This window comes from Gopherus flavomarginatus, chromosome 23, assembly GCF_025201925.1.
Source record: "Gopherus flavomarginatus isolate rGopFla2 chromosome 23, rGopFla2.mat.asm, whole genome shotgun sequence".
In the NCBI taxonomy this organism is placed as follows: domain Eukaryota; kingdom Metazoa; phylum Chordata; order Testudines; family Testudinidae; genus Gopherus; species Gopherus flavomarginatus.
Window position 1 is genome coordinate 10,717,791 of NC_066639.1, and position 19,291 is coordinate 10,737,081.

The 19,291-nt window shown below is 51.2% G+C and overlaps 3 protein-coding genes across 24 annotated transcripts in view; 1 reads left to right on the forward strand and 2 right to left on the reverse strand.

The window, feature by feature from the left end:
- Window positions 1–14,201, reverse strand: part of LOC127039365 (zinc finger protein 883-like) — a 116,613-nt gene extending 102,412 nt beyond the window's left edge. The window contains exon 1 of one of the 2 annotated variants that reach the window (XM_050932943.1): window positions 14,083–14,201. In XM_050932943.1, coding sequence (XP_050788900.1) covers window positions 14,083–14,106 — 24 coding nt within the window. In that variant the 5' untranslated portion in view covers window positions 14,107–14,201. Of the gene's footprint in view, window positions 1–13,455; window positions 13,911–14,082 lie in introns of those variants that run through there. The other variant, XM_050932944.1, reaches the window with a different exon arrangement.
- The window catches only part of LOC127039376 (zinc finger protein OZF-like), a 231,323-nt gene that overhangs the window by 147,664 nt on the left and 64,368 nt on the right, over window positions 1–19,291 (forward strand). For 4 of the 20 annotated variants that reach the window (XM_050932994.1, XM_050933000.1, XM_050932996.1 and 1 more), the window contains one exon: window positions 15,584–15,700. The exons of 9 other annotated variants lie outside the window; for them this stretch is intronic. Coding sequence is in view for 5 of the 11 variants with exons in the window: in XM_050932993.1 (XP_050788950.1) it covers window positions 19,049–19,187 (139 nt within the window). In the remaining 6 variants the exon portion in view is untranslated. Of the gene's footprint in view, window positions 1–14,347; window positions 14,611–15,583; window positions 15,701–18,863; window positions 19,188–19,291 lie in introns of those variants that run through there. 7 more of the 20 variants (XM_050932981.1, XM_050932984.1, XM_050932982.1 and 4 more) reach the window with 5 other exon arrangements.
- Window positions 7,680–10,778, reverse strand: LOC127039440 (zinc finger protein 239-like). 2 transcript variants are annotated; one of them, XM_050933190.1, is made up of 3 exons: window positions 9,989–10,778; window positions 8,341–8,515; window positions 7,680–7,924 (listed from the first exon to the last, which is right to left on the reverse strand). In XM_050933190.1, the coding sequence occupies exons 1-2, from the start codon at window positions 10,656–10,658 to the stop codon at window positions 8,397–8,399; spliced, it is 789 nt and encodes a 262-aa protein (XP_050789147.1). In that variant the 5' UTR covers window positions 10,659–10,778; the 3' UTR covers window positions 7,680–7,924; window positions 8,341–8,396. The 2 variants fall into 2 exon arrangements, 1 of the variants encoding a protein (XP_050789147.1); XR_007770967.1 differs by lacking the exons at window positions 7,680–7,924; window positions 9,989–10,778 and adding an exon at window positions 9,585–9,757 and having other exon boundaries at window positions 8,421–8,515.

Consider the following 19,291-nt stretch of genomic DNA (forward strand, 5'->3'; position numbering starts at 1 on the left):
TAACTCTTGAGAGCCCACACCTCTTCTGGATGAGGCCACGCCTCCTCAGGACTCCCACAGTACCAGTAAGTCCTGTAAGTTACTTTCACCCCTGCACCCAGACAATGCAGTGTGAGGGCTGATTCTTGTATCACTGCACTCTGGGTCCAGGGCATGCACTCTCTCTCTCCTCCTCTGCTGTGTAGAATCTGGCCCTGCTGCAAAGTGTCCCCCATGAGCCACCAACCTCCAGGACAGCAGGTTCAGCCCTCAGAGCAGGGAACCTGCCCAAAGTGGGGGTGTAGCTCAGTGGTAGAGCACATGCTTTGCATGTATGAGGCCCTGGGTTCAATCTCCAGGTTTGTTTTTTCACACTATAGCTTTGCTCATGCCCATCTCGGATGTGACCCAGCATCTCCCTGCCCGAGTTTCAATCCTGCTCAGTGAGGGGCAAGTGACAATTGCATGGAAGGTCTGGGGGGTGGGGAGGGGGTTGCTCCTAAGTCACCTCGGTATGTTTAAGATTCCCACCCGCTGTGCTGCTTGGGACAATGGTAGATGAGAAGGGCGAATCCTCCAGCACTGGAGGGAAAGGTCCCATCTGCACAGCCCGAGGGGCAAGGAAACAGGGGGGCTGTCAGTGCTCAGAGAGGAGAGAGGTCAGTGATTTACACCCACCAGGGGACACTGACTTTTTGAGGTGGGTGCAGCTGGCTTGAGATGGTGCTGACGATGGATAGAAAAAAGGCTGGAGTCAGTGACAGATGGGACCACAGAAGGGGAAGGGGAATGGCAACCCCACAGAAGGTCCTGGGTGCTCAGATGCCTCAGTTATTGCACCCTGGCCTGTCCTAGAGAGAGAAAAGACTCAGGGGGACCAAGCCTCCTTACAGTGATCCCATGGACAAGAACCTGGCTGGGAGTGGGGTGGTTTCCCTCTGGGCAAAGGGGAGCTGAAATCCCTCAGTGTCCTGCAATTTAAGCAATGAAAGCTTCAAACCCTGCACGGATGTGGGCTGAGGTGCATCAGCAGAAGTTTGGGCTGGACAGGGCTGGCAGGTTTGTATAATTTTTGGTGGTGCCCAGAATGGGACCAAGTCCTGCCCCACCCCACACCTGTGTAAGGCTCTGGGAGGGAGTTTGGGTGTGGGAGGGAGAGGGGTTGGGCTCTAGGAAAGACTTTGAATGCAGGGTCTGGGCTCAGTCAGAGGGTTGGGGTGCAGGAGTGGGTGTGGTGGGCAGGGTCTTGGAGGAAGTTTGGATGCGGATATGGGGTTTGAGTTGGAGCAGCGTGTGAGGGGTGCAGGAGAGGGTGAGGGGTGCAGCATTTACCTTGGGCATTTCCCAAAAGCAATGCACACCCCTCTCTGGAAGCAGCCTCTAAGCAGGAGGGCTGGGAGTGTCTCTGTGCACCGCTGCCAGCAGACTCCACCCCACAGCTCCCATTGCCACAGTAGGCACAGTTGGCACTCAGGGAGACCCCCCTACACCCCAGGGGCTGCAGTGACGTGCCAGCTGCTTCCAGGGGTGGCGTGCCACACAGAGCGAGGGCGAGCAGGAAACTGCTTTAGCCCCCTTGTGCTGGTGGTGGTGGTGGCAGGGATCTCTGAGCCCTTTTAAATTGCCCATAGGCGGCAGGCAGGACCAGAGGGGACACTCCCAAGGCCAAACATTGCTTTGCACAATGATCAATCTTGGAAGAGGACAGTAATGAAAAGGCAGCAGAACCTAAGGAATGAAAAGCCTCCGGATTCTTGTGTGTGCACTGACTCTGAACAGAAACTGTAATTTAACTCGCTTTGTGTCTGCGGCTGGTAAAATATCAAGGCAAAATCATTCTAGTGATTGTGACACTGGGTTTGAGGAGGCTTTTGTGTTATTAAAATGTAACTAGCATGTTAGGCCCTGTCTTGTTCATGGATGGGAAGATGTTCTTTTTCAGGGATCTCAGACCAGAACTGGGGCACAACACCTGGTTTGTTTAGGCCACAAAAATGGAGGCAGAAACCTCATCTCTCCTGCTGGCAAAGAACCCCAGGTACCTAAAAGACAGGGACTCACATCCCTGAATGGGCTTTAAAAAAGTTAGGCCCTGACCATTTCTTGTTTCCGCAGACTAGATACTTTAGCAAACTTTAGAATTCCTTGGTGCTAAACACTGTGAAACTCCCCTTTCTCCTTCACACATGGCTTTAACACCCCTTATCTCACTCAGGCTCATGACTGCCCAGAGTTTGAGAACTGTCCCTGTTCCCATTGAACAGATGGGGAGAAGCCTGAGGTACAGAGAAGGGAAGTGACCTACCCAAGGGCATACACAGAAAGATGGTGGCAGAGCGAGAAAGAGAAGCCACTGGTCCTGACTCCTGTTTTAAAGGACAAACCGTCCCCCTCTTCCCTAGAGGTAGGGATAGAGCCCAGGAATCGAGATGGTGGGGAAATTTCATTGAAACCATTTTTGTCAGAAAATCCCATTCAGACTAAACCGGTTTGTTTCTCAAAATCATAACAAGTGGGATAAAAGTTCTTTGCAAAAGTATTTTGTTGCAAAACAAAATCATCTCCTGTTTGTCACAATGTGTTAAATTGTCTCATCACACTCAAAGAGGAGATACTTAAAGCTCGAACATTAGATCAGATGCTTCAGTCTGAGCTAAGTCGTTGCTGCTTTTACCAATTTCAAAATAAAAAAAACAAATAAAATAGACTATTTCAGCTATTCTATTATGTGTTAATCTGCTCTTAGTAAACGTGATAGGACACCTCATATTATGCCCTACTCCTAGTGACACTCTCCAACGGATCCCCATCCTCCACCCACTGTGAGGTAGGTAGGAGTAGATCATTATTATCACTTCTTGAAAGATGGAGAAGCTCAGGCTGAGAAAGAGAATTGACTTGTCTCAGGTCACACAGCCAGTCAGGCTGGGCTGAGGCGGCAGGGGGAGCGAGTGGAGGGGGCAGAGCCCAGGGCTGGGACGGCAGGGGGTGTGGGGGTGGGGGAGCACTGCTGGGTGGGGAGGGGAGTGCCCAGAGCTGGGGCAGCACGGGGTGTGTGGAGGGGAGATCCCAGGGCTGGGATGGCAGGGGGATGCGGTTGGAGAAGGCCCAGAGTTGGAATGCCAGGTGGTGGAGGTCGGGAGGGGAGCCCAGGGCTTGGGCAGCAGGGGAGCATGTGTGGGGGGCCCAGAGCTGGGGTGGGGGCAGCCAAAATTTGTTTTGCTTGGGGCGGCAAAAGACCTAGAGCCAGCCCTGCCTCCATGCACCATGAGGTAGGTAGGAGCGGATCATTATTATCTCTACTTGAAAGAGGGAGAAGCTAAGGCTGAGAAAGGAGAATTGACTTGTCTTAGGTCACACAGCCAGGCAGTGGCAGAGTTGGAAATAGGACCCTAAGAGCCCTGATTTTCAAACTAACCCTCCGATCCTGAATTTCAGACACTGAATGACCTGAATAAAGTGCTCTCAGATGAGCTCCAGACCAACAACAGTGACAGTAATTATTCAGCAAGTATTTGAGGAGAACTGCAATGTTAGAGAGAATCATGAACTGACCAGAGACAATTAATGCAGAGAAGCAGCAAAATTCATCAAACATAGAACTGGTTCTGACTTATTTCCTTGGTTTTAAAAGAGAACAACAAGGACCTGAGTCTCCTCCCTGTCAATAACCCCCTGCTCAGCCAATCAGGGTAGAGACGGAGGACGGGAGGCTGAGGGTTCTCACCAGAGAGCCCAAAGGATGGCCCAGGTCAGTAGTGGGGATCACTACCCGAGCACTAGTTCAGCCTCACATTTTTGGGTGGATCTTCCACAGTGAGAGCTGCAGAGCATTGCCCCGCAACACACACACACACACACACACACACACACACACACACACACACACACACACACACACCTCCTGCTGTTGGGAGGGGAACAGGATAAAGGACAAAAGAAGCAAGAGAAGAAGAGAAAGGAGGGAAGGAGAGATGGAGGAAAAGGTGAAACAAAAAGGACAAACGCTAATGTCCCCAGTGATTCTAAGGGACAAAATCTCAGGTGTGGAATAAAATTTTGCCTCCTTAAGCTCATGTTTTCCATGCCTAGAATTCAACTCTCACCAGATGGATCAGACTGAACAGGTTTCCAACCTCCAGGTGGCTCTTACCATCTAAACAGGGATGGCTGTTTTCTAGTAAAATCACTACAAGGGAAGGAGAAAACTTGAAAGAGGTTCCTCCTGGCGCCCACATCCGTGAACCCAAACACTCTCTCAGTCCTCAAAGAGAGACCAGGAGAAGGAGATTTGCTGAAGCAAAGCTACAGGGGTCTCTGATGTTTCTCTGGCCCCTCGCCCCTGTCCTGCCTAGCTGATTTCAGCATCTCTCTGCGAGGTCACCACCTCCCCATCACCTTTGACCAACAGTCTGAGGTCCTGCAAAAGCCCTTTGTGATGTCACTGCCACACCTCTCCCTTGCTGTTCCAATGTCCTGCCCCTGGCCCGGCCCTCTGGAGGTTTGAGCTACTCCCTGTGGATCACCCCCACTCAAGGAGCGTTCGTTCTAGGCAGCAAGCCGGCTAGACTGGAAAACATCAGACGCTTCTCCCAATGCTACACTCAGTTTTTTAGAAATTAGTCGACTTTATGGCCAGAAGAGAAAATTAGAGCATCTGATCTGTCCCCCTGCATATCACAGGCCTCCTGTATGACACAAGAGCTACTTTGGGGGCAAACATATTCCAGAAAGGCATCTAGTCTTCATTAAATGACATCAAGAGATGCTGAATCCACCACTTTCCTTGGTAGTTTGTTCCTGTGGTGAATCATCCCCGCTGTTGAATATTTGCGCCATAGTTGTAATAGGAATTTGACTCTTTTCACCTTCCAGCCATTGGGTCTTGTTATGCCTTTCTCTGCTCGATTAAAGAGCCCTTTAATATCCAATCTTTTTTCTCCATTAAGGCACTTCAACACTTCAATGAAATCACCTTTCAATCTTCTTTTGAGAAGCTAAACAGGTTGAGCTCTTTCAACAGCTCACTAGAAGGAATTTTTCTCCAGCCCTCAAAACATTTGGTGGCTCTTTGCTGCCCCAGCTCCAATTTCACAACATCTGTTTTAAATGAGGACATCAAAACTGGAGACAGTATTCCAGTATCAGTCTCACTGATGCCGTGTCACCTCCTGTAACGTTATTGACACAATCTGTAGCTGTATAGATCACCATTGCAGCCACTGTTCTATATTTGCAGCCAAAATTGTAGAAAGGTTGTTGTGTAAGGGGTCTATGGAGAGCTTCTGATTGGTTGATTATAATTATGCTATCTCTAGATGTGTATCATTTTTGTAGTTGACGTCATGAATATTGGCTCTTTGCTGTCCCTATTTCAAACTTGTGCTCTGCTTCCGGGGAACACCCCAGCCAGACAAGTTGGTGTCAGTTCTGCCTAACCTGCCTGGTGGCCCATTAAGGACCATCAGCTGTAGAATCGACCCAATGAGAGAAGGCAGATACGCCTTGTGACTCAGCAAGGTATGCAGGGACCTGCCTGTGGACAGAACTCAAAGGTTTTTCTATGCCACGTGCTGGATAGAGTGTCCCTGGGGCAAAGAAAACAAAGACCACACTGCAAGAGACTATAAAAGGCTGATGCCTCGTCTCCATCTTGTTTTCAATCCTGCTTCATACCTCTGGAGGGACTTTGCTACAAACTGAATCTCTATACAAAGGACTGAATGACCCATCCCAGCTGTGGATGGACTCCAGAGACTTGATTTGAAGCTGCAGTTTATTCCATCACTGCTACAAGCCTGAACCAAGAATTTTGCTATTACTGTATGTGAAGTGTTCAAATCCATGTGCATTTTGCATAACAACCTGGTCTATGGATTGTGCCAGCTCTTTTCCAGACCCAAAGTCCAGAGTATGGTCAAGAGAACAGAGGCCTAGCAAATAGTGACCAGCTAAGAGAAAGCTGGGTAAACAGAAAGCCTTGCTTGCTAAGATAGGCCTGGTCAGCAAATTGCCAGGTGTTGGAGCTAAGAACTAAATAACTGTGTCTTATTAAAAGTTGCAGATTGAACAAAGAATCCCCGTTTTTATTGTGTTTGTTTCTTCTGTAGGGAGATGTTCTTTCCACAGATCCAGGCTTGAGTTTATGAAGAGTTGGCACATCTTAGTATAAGATATGGCATCCTTCCACCTCCCTTCCCAGGGACCAATGCCTTGCCTTCAGACACACAGAAAACAATCTTGATTGCCAATTACTTGCACTATTTCTTTGCTTTAACCCCTAGGAATGTACCTGTTGGACAAATCAAAGGAATTGCTCCATTCCTGTGGACCCCAAATTAGAATTCAACATATATATTTTATACTAATAACATTTTATCAAAGTATTAATGAAATGTTAACTTGCTAACTTGAGACCATGGGTGGAGGCATTATGTGACCTGTTAACCATTGGCTAATGTGCTTATCTTGTCTTTCTACAAAACCTATCCCGGGGTGTGGAACTGTCTACCCCATCACTTTCCCCCGCCTGTGGAAAATGTATATATTCTATTGTATTCAATTAATTTGCAGTGTCTCTGAGCCTAATAAGCAAGGGGACACTCCGCCAGTGCTATGTGTAATAGACACCTATGCTTGCCCTCTACACAGTGTGGATTTATGTCCTTCTGAGAACAAAGAAAGAACTGTAGGCGAGGTGAGCAGGTTGTCTAGGAAACAGAACAAAGGACAGAAGAGGGATAAAGGACCTAGCTGAGTTGGGCTGTTGGAAGCATGAAGTCTGCTGGTTTGGGGACTCAACGGGAGAGCCCAGCGTCTGAGTTCTGGGTCTGCCCAAGATGGACGTTGCTGAATCTTCCTGCCTCCTGTGCTAACGCAGAACTTTCCCAGGCTGGATTCCAGACCACTAATAAACCTTTGGTTTTACAACGCTGGCTGAGAGTCACTGGTGATTGCGGAAATTGGGGGTGCATGACTCCCCTTTGGGGTGAGGGGTTTAAGGCTTTCCCAGGTGTCCTGCTAAGGTGACTCACTACAGGAAGCTCCTGGTGTGGAACGGGGGTGCTGAAAAGTCCAAGGTCAGTCCTAGGAGGGCTGAGGGCAAGGAGGCTTCCCCTAGTGAGAGCGTCCCCTGGGGGGTGTCACACTGATGACGACTCTGCCTGGGTTTGGCTCAGAGCACGGAGCATGTGTCCACCTCCCATGATGTGACCTGCAGGCTCCACTCTGGCTAAGCTCCCTGTCCCTGGGCTTTAGCATCACTAGCCCCTGCTTAGTGACTAGGGGTCAGTTTAGGGCAGTGGTCCCCAAAATGTGGGGCATGACTCCTAGGGGGGCACAGAGGAACGTTCATGGGGGCACCTCAGGGCCCGAGCCAGCCCCCATGGAGGGCAGGGAGGGAGCACCACTCAGTCTCACTCTGTCCCAGCTCTTCACCCACCCTACCCTCAACCTGAGCCGCTGGCCCAGCTGCGACCCCTTTACCTATTTCTGCACCCCTCTCCCCAGCAAGCAACGGCCCCACTCCCAGCCCTGGTTCTCGACCATGGCTTCCGAGAGGTCGCAGACACGGATAAAGAGGCACAATGTGAAAAGTTTGGGGACCACTGGTTTAGGGTGACATCCTGAGTTGCTTCTATGCAGTTGGATAAAAGGTATTCTTCACTCACCTACCCCTCCATCAGGATGGACTAGGTATGTTCTGCTGCCCTTCACTCATACAGGAAGGAGAGTAACATTTCATTCCACTCAATCCTCAATACAATACTCCTGTGTCCAGGCTTGATCTCTCACAGCAACAGTCCCGTTCCCTCAGTCACTCCCCACACTTATGTTCAGAGTTGGTAATGTCCTGGAATCCATCATCACATCTCTGGCCGTCAACTAAGTGTCTGCAGAGGCCTCAGGGTGGCTGGATGGTGCAGCCTGGGGGTCCAGCAGCTTCCTGGCAGGAGCCAACAACATAGGTTTGTTCTCCTCCTCAGTTCACCCAGGCTGAGATGAGCTGCTCCCTTTATACTCCATACTTCTATAACTTCTATACTCCGTCTCCAGTTGGAGCATGCCCAGAGAGGGTGAGGGGGTTTGGCCTCTTCAGCCCACAGGGTGCAGTTAACCCTAGCAGTGCCAGTGCAGGGTTGATACACCTCATCACAGACAGCATTTCCCAAATTTTGGGATTAGCCAGGAGACCTCTTCAGAGGTAACCTCCTGTAGGGACTGGGTCACAAATACCTTGGGAACCAAATACCTGGGCATTTTGCCTAGTTCCAAGTCACTTGCTGTGGAATTCTATCCCTGGATCATCTGAGACAATATTGACTTAAACAATTGAACTACTCTGTGACCATGTGCGCTTACTTGCGTCAGTTGCACCATTTGGGGTCTGCTGCTGTTCACCTTTTCAGAGTGGAGATTTAAAAACAGACTGTTTCTCTGATAATATGTCCACCAGCTATGAGTATTCTCTCCTGTTGACTGAACTGTATTTGAATTTTCTCCATGTCATCATGCAGGGATAGGGGAAAAAACAAACCTAAAGTAAAAAATGATGGTCATTTGCCTGAAATTTCCCAATAAATCTGAGCTACGATCTGTCAAACAACACTAACATGCAGTTATATGACCAAGGAGCCTTCATGAAAGATAGAAAACCCATACCACAAAGAGGTAGAAGACACTTTCATTTTAATTTAAAGTGAAATTCCAGACTAGGTTACATCTGATGTCTCAGAATCAGGATGAGAAATTCTCCCCTGATCCACTAAAACCTGCTTCACCCAGCGCTGTCTCATTAGTGTTATTTACAGAAGTTTTAGCACCTACAGAACGGGCAGAAAACACAGCCGACCTTCCCAGAAGTGGCTTTGCCAATAGAGGGAAAAGGGGATTTGAACAGTGCTTGGGATCTATTTGAAATCCCTTTCCAGGTCTGTGACATTTTCATTGCCTGCCAGAGTGACTCTGATTTAGGATCAAAGACGTCCAAGCACCATTCCCAAGCATGGACAGCCAAGAACATGACCTCACCAGACACCTTGGGAAGTGAAGGAATATGAAGGGGTGAACTCTGCATGGCTCAGACACAAGGTAACAGTTCTGGGGTGATGGGGAAGGACGGAATCTCTGAGTCGCCCCACCTCCTTCCAGTGTCACAGAGCCTGAAATGACCCTTATTTCCCTGACACTGCTCCAGCTCTTCATCATATTGAAATATATTTTACATGAGAAAAAAAGTCAACAAAGTAACTGCTGTTCTGCACAATCCAGGGTAATGTGAGAACAACTGGGAATGAGACGATCTGTCCTCAGAGAGGAACATGGCAACTCGAACAATAACTTTGCACTGAGAGGAGGAGTATAAATATGAATCTCCAGGTTTGTTCAGACAAGGAAATGTGACGGTGGTTAGGTCAGATCAGGAGGAAATGTGCTAGATAACTCCACCCACTATCCATGGCCCATGTCTTTACTGCAAGAATAGCTGTCTTTTTACATCAGGAAAGTGAACTCAAGCTAGCTAACTTCATGGCAACCACAGTGATGAGACCCAGGTAGATTTTATCTCAATGTAGCTGGTTGAAGTTACTCCCCATCTCCCCCACCTGGGGTGATGACATTCCTGGTAGAAAGGACACCCACTCCCATGACTCGCAGGACAATGGAGTTGATAGAAAGGACCACAGGATCCACCCCAAAGACAGACGAGCTTCAAAAGTGTGCAACTTGTGTGTGGGAGCTGAGGGACCTCAATGTGCAAAAGCTGCATACAGCCTTAGCACTCACTACCTGGGAACTGTCAAAAGAATTAAAGAAAAAAATCTTCTGACAGCTCTAGAGAAGGTTTTTATGAAGTTTATCTCCTTTACGGATTCTCTATGTTTAGAAAGGCCTGAACTATGAGTGAAGCTTTTCCCACACTCGCAGCATTCACAGGGTCTCTGCCTGGTGTGGATTCTGTAATGTGTAATAAGGGTTGAGCTCCGAGAGAAGCTTTTCCCGCACTCACTGCATTCATAGGGTCTCTCTCCTGTGTGGACTCTCTGGTGAGAGATAGGAGAGGAGAGGTGAGTGAAACGTTTCCCGCACTCACTGCATTCATATGGTGTCTCTCCTGTGTGGATCCGCTGATGTATAGTAAGGTTTGAGCTCCGAGAGAAGCTTTTCCCACACTCGCAGCATTCGTAGGGTCGCTCTCCCGTATGCATTGTCTGATGAGAGATAAGGGATGATCTCTGAGTGAAGCTTAGCCCACACTTGTAGCATTTGTAGGGTTGCTCTCCCGTGTGGATTCTCTGATGAGAGATAAGGGTATATCTCTGAGTGAAACTTTTCCCGCACTCACAGCATTCATAGGGTCTCTCTCCTCTGTGTATTTGCTGATGCCTACTAAGGGCAGAGGTACGATTGAAGCTTTTCCCACACTCACAGCATTTGTAGGGTCTCTCTTTTGTGTGGATTATCTCATGTCGAATAAGGGCTGAATGGTAATTGAAGTTTTTCCCACACTCACTACATGTATTCTCTCGCTTCTCCATGAAGATTTTCTCCTGGGACGTAGTTTCCTTGAGGTCCCTGTGAGTTCCCTGACAATTAATGGGTTCATCCACTCTTTCCTCTGAGTGGTTTCCCTGCTCTCTCTCGTCTATGGTAACTTTCATCAGCTTTTCCCTGATCATGGGGGCTGGTCACGCTCCCTTTGGATCTTCGCAGTAATTCCCCATGCGCTTCGGTGAGCTCAGCATCTTCCTGGTGAGGATTCTGCTCCTCGCTCTCCCTCACCACCCCATCACGTGTTAGAAGGGAGGAGAAATCTCAGAATTGGAGATGGAAAGGCAGAGAGCAAACCCAAGTAAGTGCTGGAGAGACAGAAAATAAAAATCAAGGACTGAATTCCTCCAAACTCATCCCCGTAGGGAATAGTGGAGGGGATCAATTCTGCTCCACACCCAGGACCGGCCTTTAGGGTGGGCCATACGAGTGCCCCACCCAAGGGGATGCCGGGTGCAGGGTTTGGTTTCCCATCCGGCCTGCTGCCGAGAGGCTCGCTAGGCTGATGAAAGAGGCACAGGGAGGCAGATAAGCAGCTGCGTGGGGGAGTGAGAGAGACCTGAGCTGCAGGGGGCAGTTGGACAACCAGCCGTCAGAGCCAGGTGACTGCTCCAGAGCAGAGGGGCCTCTCCACACACACAGTCCTTCACACACTCCCATCAACACACACACACTCCTCATATCCTCTCCTTCACACACACACACACACAGTCCCCCCAACACACACACCATGGCTCCCTGCATGCAGGTCACCTCCCCACCTGGGCTATGCTGAGACATCAGGAGCAGCTGCTCTCCTGCCCTCCCCTTACACAGCCTGCAGGGAAAGTGAGCTGGGTGCAGGAAGCCCTGTCGTCGCTCCTTGCTCCCCTCTCCCAGCCCCCCAGGGCTGCGTGGGGCAGGGGAGCAGCAGTTCAGTGGGGGAGCGAGCAGCAATGCCAGCTGCTTTGTGCATCTAGGTCAGGTTCCCCACTTGGGTGCAGGAGGATGCAAGCGTTAGGGGCAAAGGGGGCACAGTGCAGGGGCTGGGGGCTCAGGGAGGGGCAGGTGTTGAGGTGCAGGGGGCAGGGTTTGGGGTGAATGGGCTATGCACCACGCAGGGGATCAGGGTGCAGGAAGGAGGTATAGGGGGTATGAGAGAAGGAGGCACAGTCCTGGGATTAGGGGCACATGAGGGAGGGGAAGGGGTTGGGGTGAAGGGGGCACAGGAGGGGGCAGGTGCTGGGAGGGGCTGGAAGGGGCAGAAGTTAGGAGTGAAGGGGGAGCATGTATTTGGAGCGAAGGGGGCACAGTGCAGGGGCTGGGGTGAAGGGAGGGTGGGGAGCCCGGCGAGCCAATAGGAGACAGAGAGAATGGGGGAGTGCCATGCCTATGGGAGCCAGGGGCACCAAAATGCAAGTTTGCCCCGGGTGCCATTTTCCTAAGGCCAGCCCTGCCCACACCCCATCCAAACACTCAGTCGGAAGGGAGGCAGCTCCAGCCAAGGTGTCAGTCACCATCTGTAAGAAGCCAGGAGTGAGATCTGCTGGGGACTGTCCTGAGCTCACAGAGTCTGTGTGGGGAATCCCAGCTAGTTCTCTCAGGCACTTACAGTTTCTGGGTTGGTTTAATGTTTCCTCACCTGTCCAAGGACTTCTCAGGATCTTGCTTTCCTCTGAATCCTGGAGATCCAGGACCCATGGCTCTTCCCCTCCTTCCAGCTGGGAGATCACAGAGGGTTTGGAAACTGGAAACCCTGCTCAAGGGATAGAAAACAAGGGAGGCAGGAGGGTACTTTGCCCACCTCTGGTATAGATGGTGACTAAACTTAAACCTCTGCGAACCAGGAAATGAGAAGTTTATGTAAACGCCCCCCCCCTCCAATGCAACCTTAACTTTGCCCCCAACTCTCAAGCCTGCAGCTGGCAAGAACCACTGAGGATGGTTCTGTGTGGGCCGTGCAAAGGTTAACAAACTGCCACAGGGACTCAGGTATTCAGCTCAATGCAGCAGTAACGGGATGAATTCTATGGTCTGTGGTATAAAGGACGTCAGAGCAGATGACCTAATAGTCACATCTGGCCTTCAAAGCTGTGAACCTATAATCGATCTGAGGAAAGACTAAGAGAACGTGCCATTGTCTGTGCTGTGATCACAGATGTGAATCCCAGCATCTATCCACATGCCTCCAGCTGTGTGCACTGGGCCAGCTGTAGCTGTGACTGGCTGATGGAGGGATTGGTTGGAGCAGCTGGGCAGAGCTGTGCCTGTGCTACGCAGAGAGGTGCATGTGAAACTTGGGGGCCAATTCTGCCTCCTTTCTGTGCTGAGTGTTGTATACTGTGTCAGCAAAGGTGTCCAATGATGTGTTCTTGCCATGGGGAATGTCAGCAACCTGGTGGCGTATGTTCAAGTGAGGGGTAAGTGAAGGCAGTGACTTACAAGGAAAACTCAGGTTGAGGGCAAAGGGGTGGTAACACTTTGCAAGTCTCAGCTGGTCTGTGTGCAGGAGGTTCAGTACTGGAGAGCAGCCCAGGGGGAGGAACATCTGTTTGTTATGATGGAGATGAACCCGAATATCTTAGCAAAGAGAAGTTGTGAGAGTTTCTGCTGGACTGTTCTGTTCCCAGAGCGCTCTGTAACAGGGGAGGGCAGAGGACTAGTGTGTGTGTCACTGGCATGTCGGGGCGCTGCTGAAACCGGGCAGAGCAGAGGTGGCATTGTGGGAGTGGTGTGAACCTAAACTTTTCATTTCCCCTTCTAAGAACCGAGGGGACGGGAATCCTTACCCGGCAAGGTCACCTTCTCATAGTTCTCCTGCATGATGTCTCTGTAAAGGGTTCTGCGAGTGGGGTCCACCAGAGCCCCCTCTTCCCTGGTGAAATACACAGCCACCTCCTCAAAGGTCACCAGCCCCTGAAAGAGCAAGAGTCCAACACTCAATACCTGCTGCCCCACTCACAGCCCCACTATTCATGGGGGAAAGCAGCCAATCAAATGGAAGCTCTGAGAGAGAAACAGTCGGCAGAGTCCTATCCCCACACTGCTGAGAGCAGCCGGGGCACCACGGTGAGGGAACAAAGAGAGACCCCTTGTCTCTGCCTGCAGATCCATCACACACCTACTAGCCAGGGGCTGATACAACCCCATGGTAGGAACCCAACACCCTCCCCACTGCCAGCAGCTGGATGTGAGGGGCCAGGACATCTTCCCCGCACCTCCCTGGTGGGTGCCCCCTTTCCATGTCACACCAGCCCCTGGGTAGCAGGCTGAGGACTCAGCACTGGAAGTCTGGTCAGTTTTCCCAGCTCTGCCCAGGGGGTTGGTTTGTCTGTTTCCTGTTTCACAAATTAGGGAATTTTCTCCCCCAACAGACAAGTGTTTGTTCTGAGGATCTAGGTCCATGTTAACAAGTCCCAGCAGGTTTGTCACACTCTGTCCCCCTCCCTTTCCTCACCCAGGGTATCCCCTGCCCCCTCCAGCCCTAACTCCCCAGAAGTTGCCACCTCTTCAGTATTTCCTGCCCCTCCCCTTCCAGCTGGAACCCACTAGCAACCCCCCAATAATCCCGACCTGAGCTGACGCCACTGCAGCCATAGAGGCCCGCCCCCCGGCCGGGCACGGAGGGGTTAATGCCGTCCTGTGCCCCGCAACCCCACCCGCTCCCAGCTGCTCCAGCCCCTCCCTGTGCCCTGCAAAGCCGCCGGGGTGTCTCCAGGGCCTGGGGGGAGGCTGAGTCCCTGCTTTTCTCCTTTCCCCTCCGGGCTGAGGCGGGTCCCCGCGTGTCCCAACCCCCCACGCTTCCCGGGAACAGGCGGGGGGGGGGGGTTTGAGAGGCCCCGGCTGGGAGAGGGGGTGGGGCCGGGGCACAGCATGAGCGGTGCGGAGAGGGTCAGTTTGGCCCCGGGGACCTCCCTTCCCTGGGATAGAAAAAGCGGAAGCGCCCCCGGGGCAGGCTGGGAGATGTAGTTCCTGACTCTCCCTGGACCGGAAGTGACGCTGGGTGGGCGAGAAGAAACCGAGTTGCAAACGCGCGTTGGCCGCTCCGGCTCTGCCTGGCTCGCGCGGGGCCGTTGGAGCCTCTCCCGGGGCCGGAGAAGGGTTTGTGCCGTGGGGGCTCTGGGCATGCGCAGATCGGGGAGGAGGAGAGTCCCGCATTAACCCCCGGTGGGGCCGGGCGGGGGCTGGGAAAGGGGCGGGGGGGGAATGTCTGTGCAGCCCGGACATGGCCGGGGGGGGGGGGAGCAGGTGACCCCCGCGGAGCGGGGAGAGAACGGGGGGGGCTGAGATCCCCTCGGATTTACCGCTGTCCCCCCCATGGGGACCCCCCTCCTCTCCCGTCCTGCCCCCTTTCTCCCTAGAGAGCAACGAGCAGCACCCAGGGTGACCCCCCCTCCCCCAAACCCTGAGAAGTTCCCTGTTCCCCTCCCCCCATTGTGCCCCATTTTCTCTGCCCTTCGCCAATGGCCAGTTCAGATCTCAGGTTTGGGGTGTTTCCCCCATTTTCACCTGCAGGGATTTGTCCTTGTGTGGGTGGGAAATGGTTCCCCCGAGTGATTTCTGAACTGGGCAGAGGCTGGGGGGGCCCTGAGACAGGGACACCTCTGGGCTGGGCTGGGGGGGCCCCTCTCTGCTGGCAACAGGGCGTGGGAAGGGCCAGGAAGGGGAGGGAGGAGCAAGTGTCCCCCATGGAGATGGCCCAGCCCCAGGTTTCCCAGTCCAGTTACTCCTCCCCCCATCACCTGCTAGTCACATTCCCAGACCCCACAGCCAGTGACCTGACTCCAGCCCCACTCCTTTCCCCTGTGAAAAGACATCACCCAGGGCTCCCTCCTGGGCCTGTGAGTGTGAGGCAAGAAGAATCCGTCCCATCCTGTTGTTGATTCAATATCCCTGTATAATCCTCTCCAATTTCCCCTCTTTTCTCTTGAACTGTTGAATGGTGACATAAAATCTCCCCACATGTTGATGTTTGTCCCTTATATTGCCAAATATTTAGTTTGTGCCTCATTTTCTCCTCAGTTCTGAAATACGGATATTGAATTCTCAAAAATCTTCCCCCTTTTCTCTCCAGGTGTGTGACTGAGATCAGGGCTCCTATCGTACTGAGCGTGGCCCTGTTCTGCCAGGCGCTGCGGAGACCCCAACTGCGATCTGGGCCTAGTTCTGCCAGGCACTGAAGAGACCCCAGGTGAGATCAGACCACACTGTTGTCCAGGTAAAACTGAGACCTGCACTAAAATCACGGTCCCTCTTGTGCCAGACAGCGCACGACTGTGACCCAAACTGCTGCCTCCATTGTTCTGGGCACTTCAGAGACCTTGACTAAGATCTGTGTCCCCGTTGGGCCTGGCATTGCACTGACCCTAACAAAGATCACCCCCCACCACTGTATTGTGCACTGCACAGACCCTGACAGAGATCCTGCCCCCACATTTTGCTAGTTGCTGCAGGGACCCTAAACAAAATCAGGGATCCTGTAATGCTGGGAGTTGCAGAGTCCCCAACTGAGATCAGGCTTCCTGTTGTGCAGGGCTCTGCACAGACACTGACCAAGATCAGGGGCCCCATTGTGACAGGTGCGGAAAAGACACCAAGGGTATCTCTATCCTCCTGTTAAAAACCCCCCAGCTGGCCCATGCCAGCTGACTCAGGCTCACAGGGCTCAGGCAAAGGGCCTGTTTAATTGCAGTGTAGATGTCTGGGCTCAGGCTGGAGCCAGGCTGTAGGACTCTGCGAGGTGGGAGGGTGCCAGAGCTTGGGCTGCAGCCCCAGCCGGAACATGGACACCACAATTAAACAGCCCTGCAGCCTGAGCCATGTGAGCCCCAGTTAGCTGGCACAGGCCAGCCGCTGGTGTCTAACAAGTTTGCATGGAGAATTCGGGGCAAAACTGGGAACTGAATCCAAATTGTTTCAATTCTTATCACTCCCCTTAACCAAAAGCCCAGCATGTGTGTGTACAGCATTGTTTTAGTGTGTGTTTGCCTTGCGTTGGCTTACAAGGGAGGCTGTGGAATTTCCTTCACTGGAGGTTTTTAAGACCCAGGTTAGAGATACACCAGTCTGGGAATGTCTAGGGATACTTGGTTCTGCCTCAGCACAGGAGGCTGGAGTAGACGCCCTCTCAAGATCCCTTCCAGGCCTGCATTGAAATAATTCTCTTTTGTGCTGTGTCCTGTTCTACGCTGAGCTGTTTTGCATGGTGCCATTTGGAACTGTGATCGCACCATGTTGTGTAGCAGTTTTATGGTGCATTGTTTTGCCCCAGCTTGTTTGGTGCCTGTGCTATGTTGGTTTGAGTTGAGCTATTTTCCATTGTGTGTTTTTGTCCTAAGATGTTGTCGTTTGCATCGTGTTGCTTTCTTTTCCTTTGTATTGTCATTTTATGCTGTGGAGTGTAGGCTGTGTTGTTTTTTTTCCCCTGAATTGCCTGACATTATGTTGTGGTGGGTTTTATTCTGTATGTTGTGTTTTTATATGTATATATTGCATAGCATCCTAGAAATGTAGTGCTGGACAGGACCTCAAAATGTTATCAAGTCCAGCAGTCTCTGCTGAGGCAAACCAAGTATATGTAGATTATATCTGACAGAGGTTTGTCCTACTTGTTCTTAAAAACTTCCAGGGAAAGAGACTCCACAGCCCCCCTTGTAAGACTATTCCAGAGCTGAACTACCTCAGCTCTGGTGACACCCACACAGATTTTAGTGGTGAGCAGCTCTGGAGAGAGAGGAGACCCTAGTGAGTGGGCAACTGGGTAAAAAGAGTAAAGTTGGGAGGAGAAACATTGACATGTCCAAGATCACCCAGGCTGTCTGTGATCGAGCTAGAAATAGGTTGTAGTGCCACCGTACTGCTGTTTCTGAAGGTCTCTGCCACACTGATGTTTTAGGCACTTGTGCAAACCCTTAGTACAGACAGAATTTACACTAGTGCACTGTGATTGGTACTGGTGCACCATGTCCCAGTTCGAAGGTTTGAGGTGGTGGGAGCAGGGGGAAGTGACCTCACAGAGGGCAGGATCTGGCTGACCAGTGCAGCTGGTAAGGGAGGGGCAGCAGTGAGTGCTGGAGGTATGAGCCAGGAGCACAGCCCCACAGTGCTGGACACTGACTTCTCCTGACCCAGGGCACACCCCCCCAGCGAGGTGGTTTGTCCATGGATGCACAGGCTGTCTTGGCAGGGCAGCTCAGCTGCAGTCCCTGCACTCCTCTTCCTGCAGCCTAATACAGTGTGCTCTGGGGACCTTTCCAAGCTGCAGGTGACGGGGCTCTGGAGTTAACAGGGTCTGTTCCTGGCTCTGTCACTGTCTTGTTTAGTGACCATGGGGAAGTCACAGCCCCTTTCTCTGTAACGCTGTCTCCAGTGACTCGAGAGCATGAGCACCAACCTCAGGCAGACTGATAGGAAGCAGGGCACAAACCCCAAATTGGGTGTGAGGTCCGTATGGAGATTTCAGCAACCAAATATTCAATGTAAACGCTTCAGGCTCTGTAACAGCATTAACATGGAATCACAGACAGTCCTCTTGGGTGATCCCATATATCTCGCCACGCAGCTGAGCTCACCTTCATGACAGATGTCCCTTACTCCAGGGGTTCTCAACCTTTTTCTTTCTGAATCCCCAATGATGGAGATTCCACAACCTCCCTAAGCAATTTATTCCAGTGCTCAACTGCCCTGACAGTTAGGGAGTTTTTCCTAATGTCCAACCTAAACCTCCCTTGCTGCAATTTAAGCCCATTGCTTTTTGTCCTGTCTGCAGAGGTTAAGAACAATTTTTCTCCCTCGTCCTTGTAATGACCTTTTATGTACTTGAAAGCTGATCATGTCCCCTCTGTCTTCTCTTCTCCAGACTAAACAAATGCTGTTTTTTCAGTCTTCCCTCATAGGCTGTCTTCTCTAGACCTTTAATCATTTTTGTTGCTCTTCTCTGGACTTTCTCCAATTTTTCCACATCTTTCCTGAAATGTAGCCCCCAGAACTGGACACACTAGTCCAGTTGAGGCCTAACCAGTCTGGAGTAGAGCAGAAGAATTACTTCTCGTGTCTTGCTTACAATACTGCTGCTAATACATCCCAGAATTATGCTTCCTTTCTTTGCAATAGTGTAACGTTGTTGACTCATATTTAGCTTGTGATCCACTGTGACTCCCAGATCCGTCTCCGCAGTGCTCCTTCCTGGGCCGTCATTTCCTGTCTTGTATGTGTGCAACTGATGGTTCCTTCCTAAGGGGAGTACTTTGGATTTGTCTTTATTGAATTTCATCCTATTTACTACAGACCATTTCTCCAGTTTGTCCAGATGATTTTGAATTTCAGTTCTATTCTCCAAAGTCCTTTCAACCCCTCCAAGCTTGGTATCGCCCGCAAACTTGATAAGTGAAACAGAGAGACTCTGCTGCTGGGAAGGTTTCCCCATGTGTCAGAGGGTTACACCCTGGTAGGAGGGGGCTAGATCTGTACTGGGATAAGGTCACTCTGTGCTTCATAGTGTGGCAGAACCTAGCAGGGGAAGATCCTGGGGGGAATCGACATGTGGAAAGGACAGAAACCCTGTGTGAATGCTCTCACATTGCCCTTCTCGCCCTGGCTACAGAATAATGTCCACGTTTTGCTCCATATCATCCCATCCTCCCAGGGGGAAGGCAATGGCTGCAATGGAGCTGGCTCAGGTAAGGGATTCTCAGGGAGCTGGTGGTGGGTTCTGCTTGGAGGGAGAAAAGCAGTAAATGTGTAGTGTAGTATAGTATAGTAAATGTACAATAATCAGTTTGTG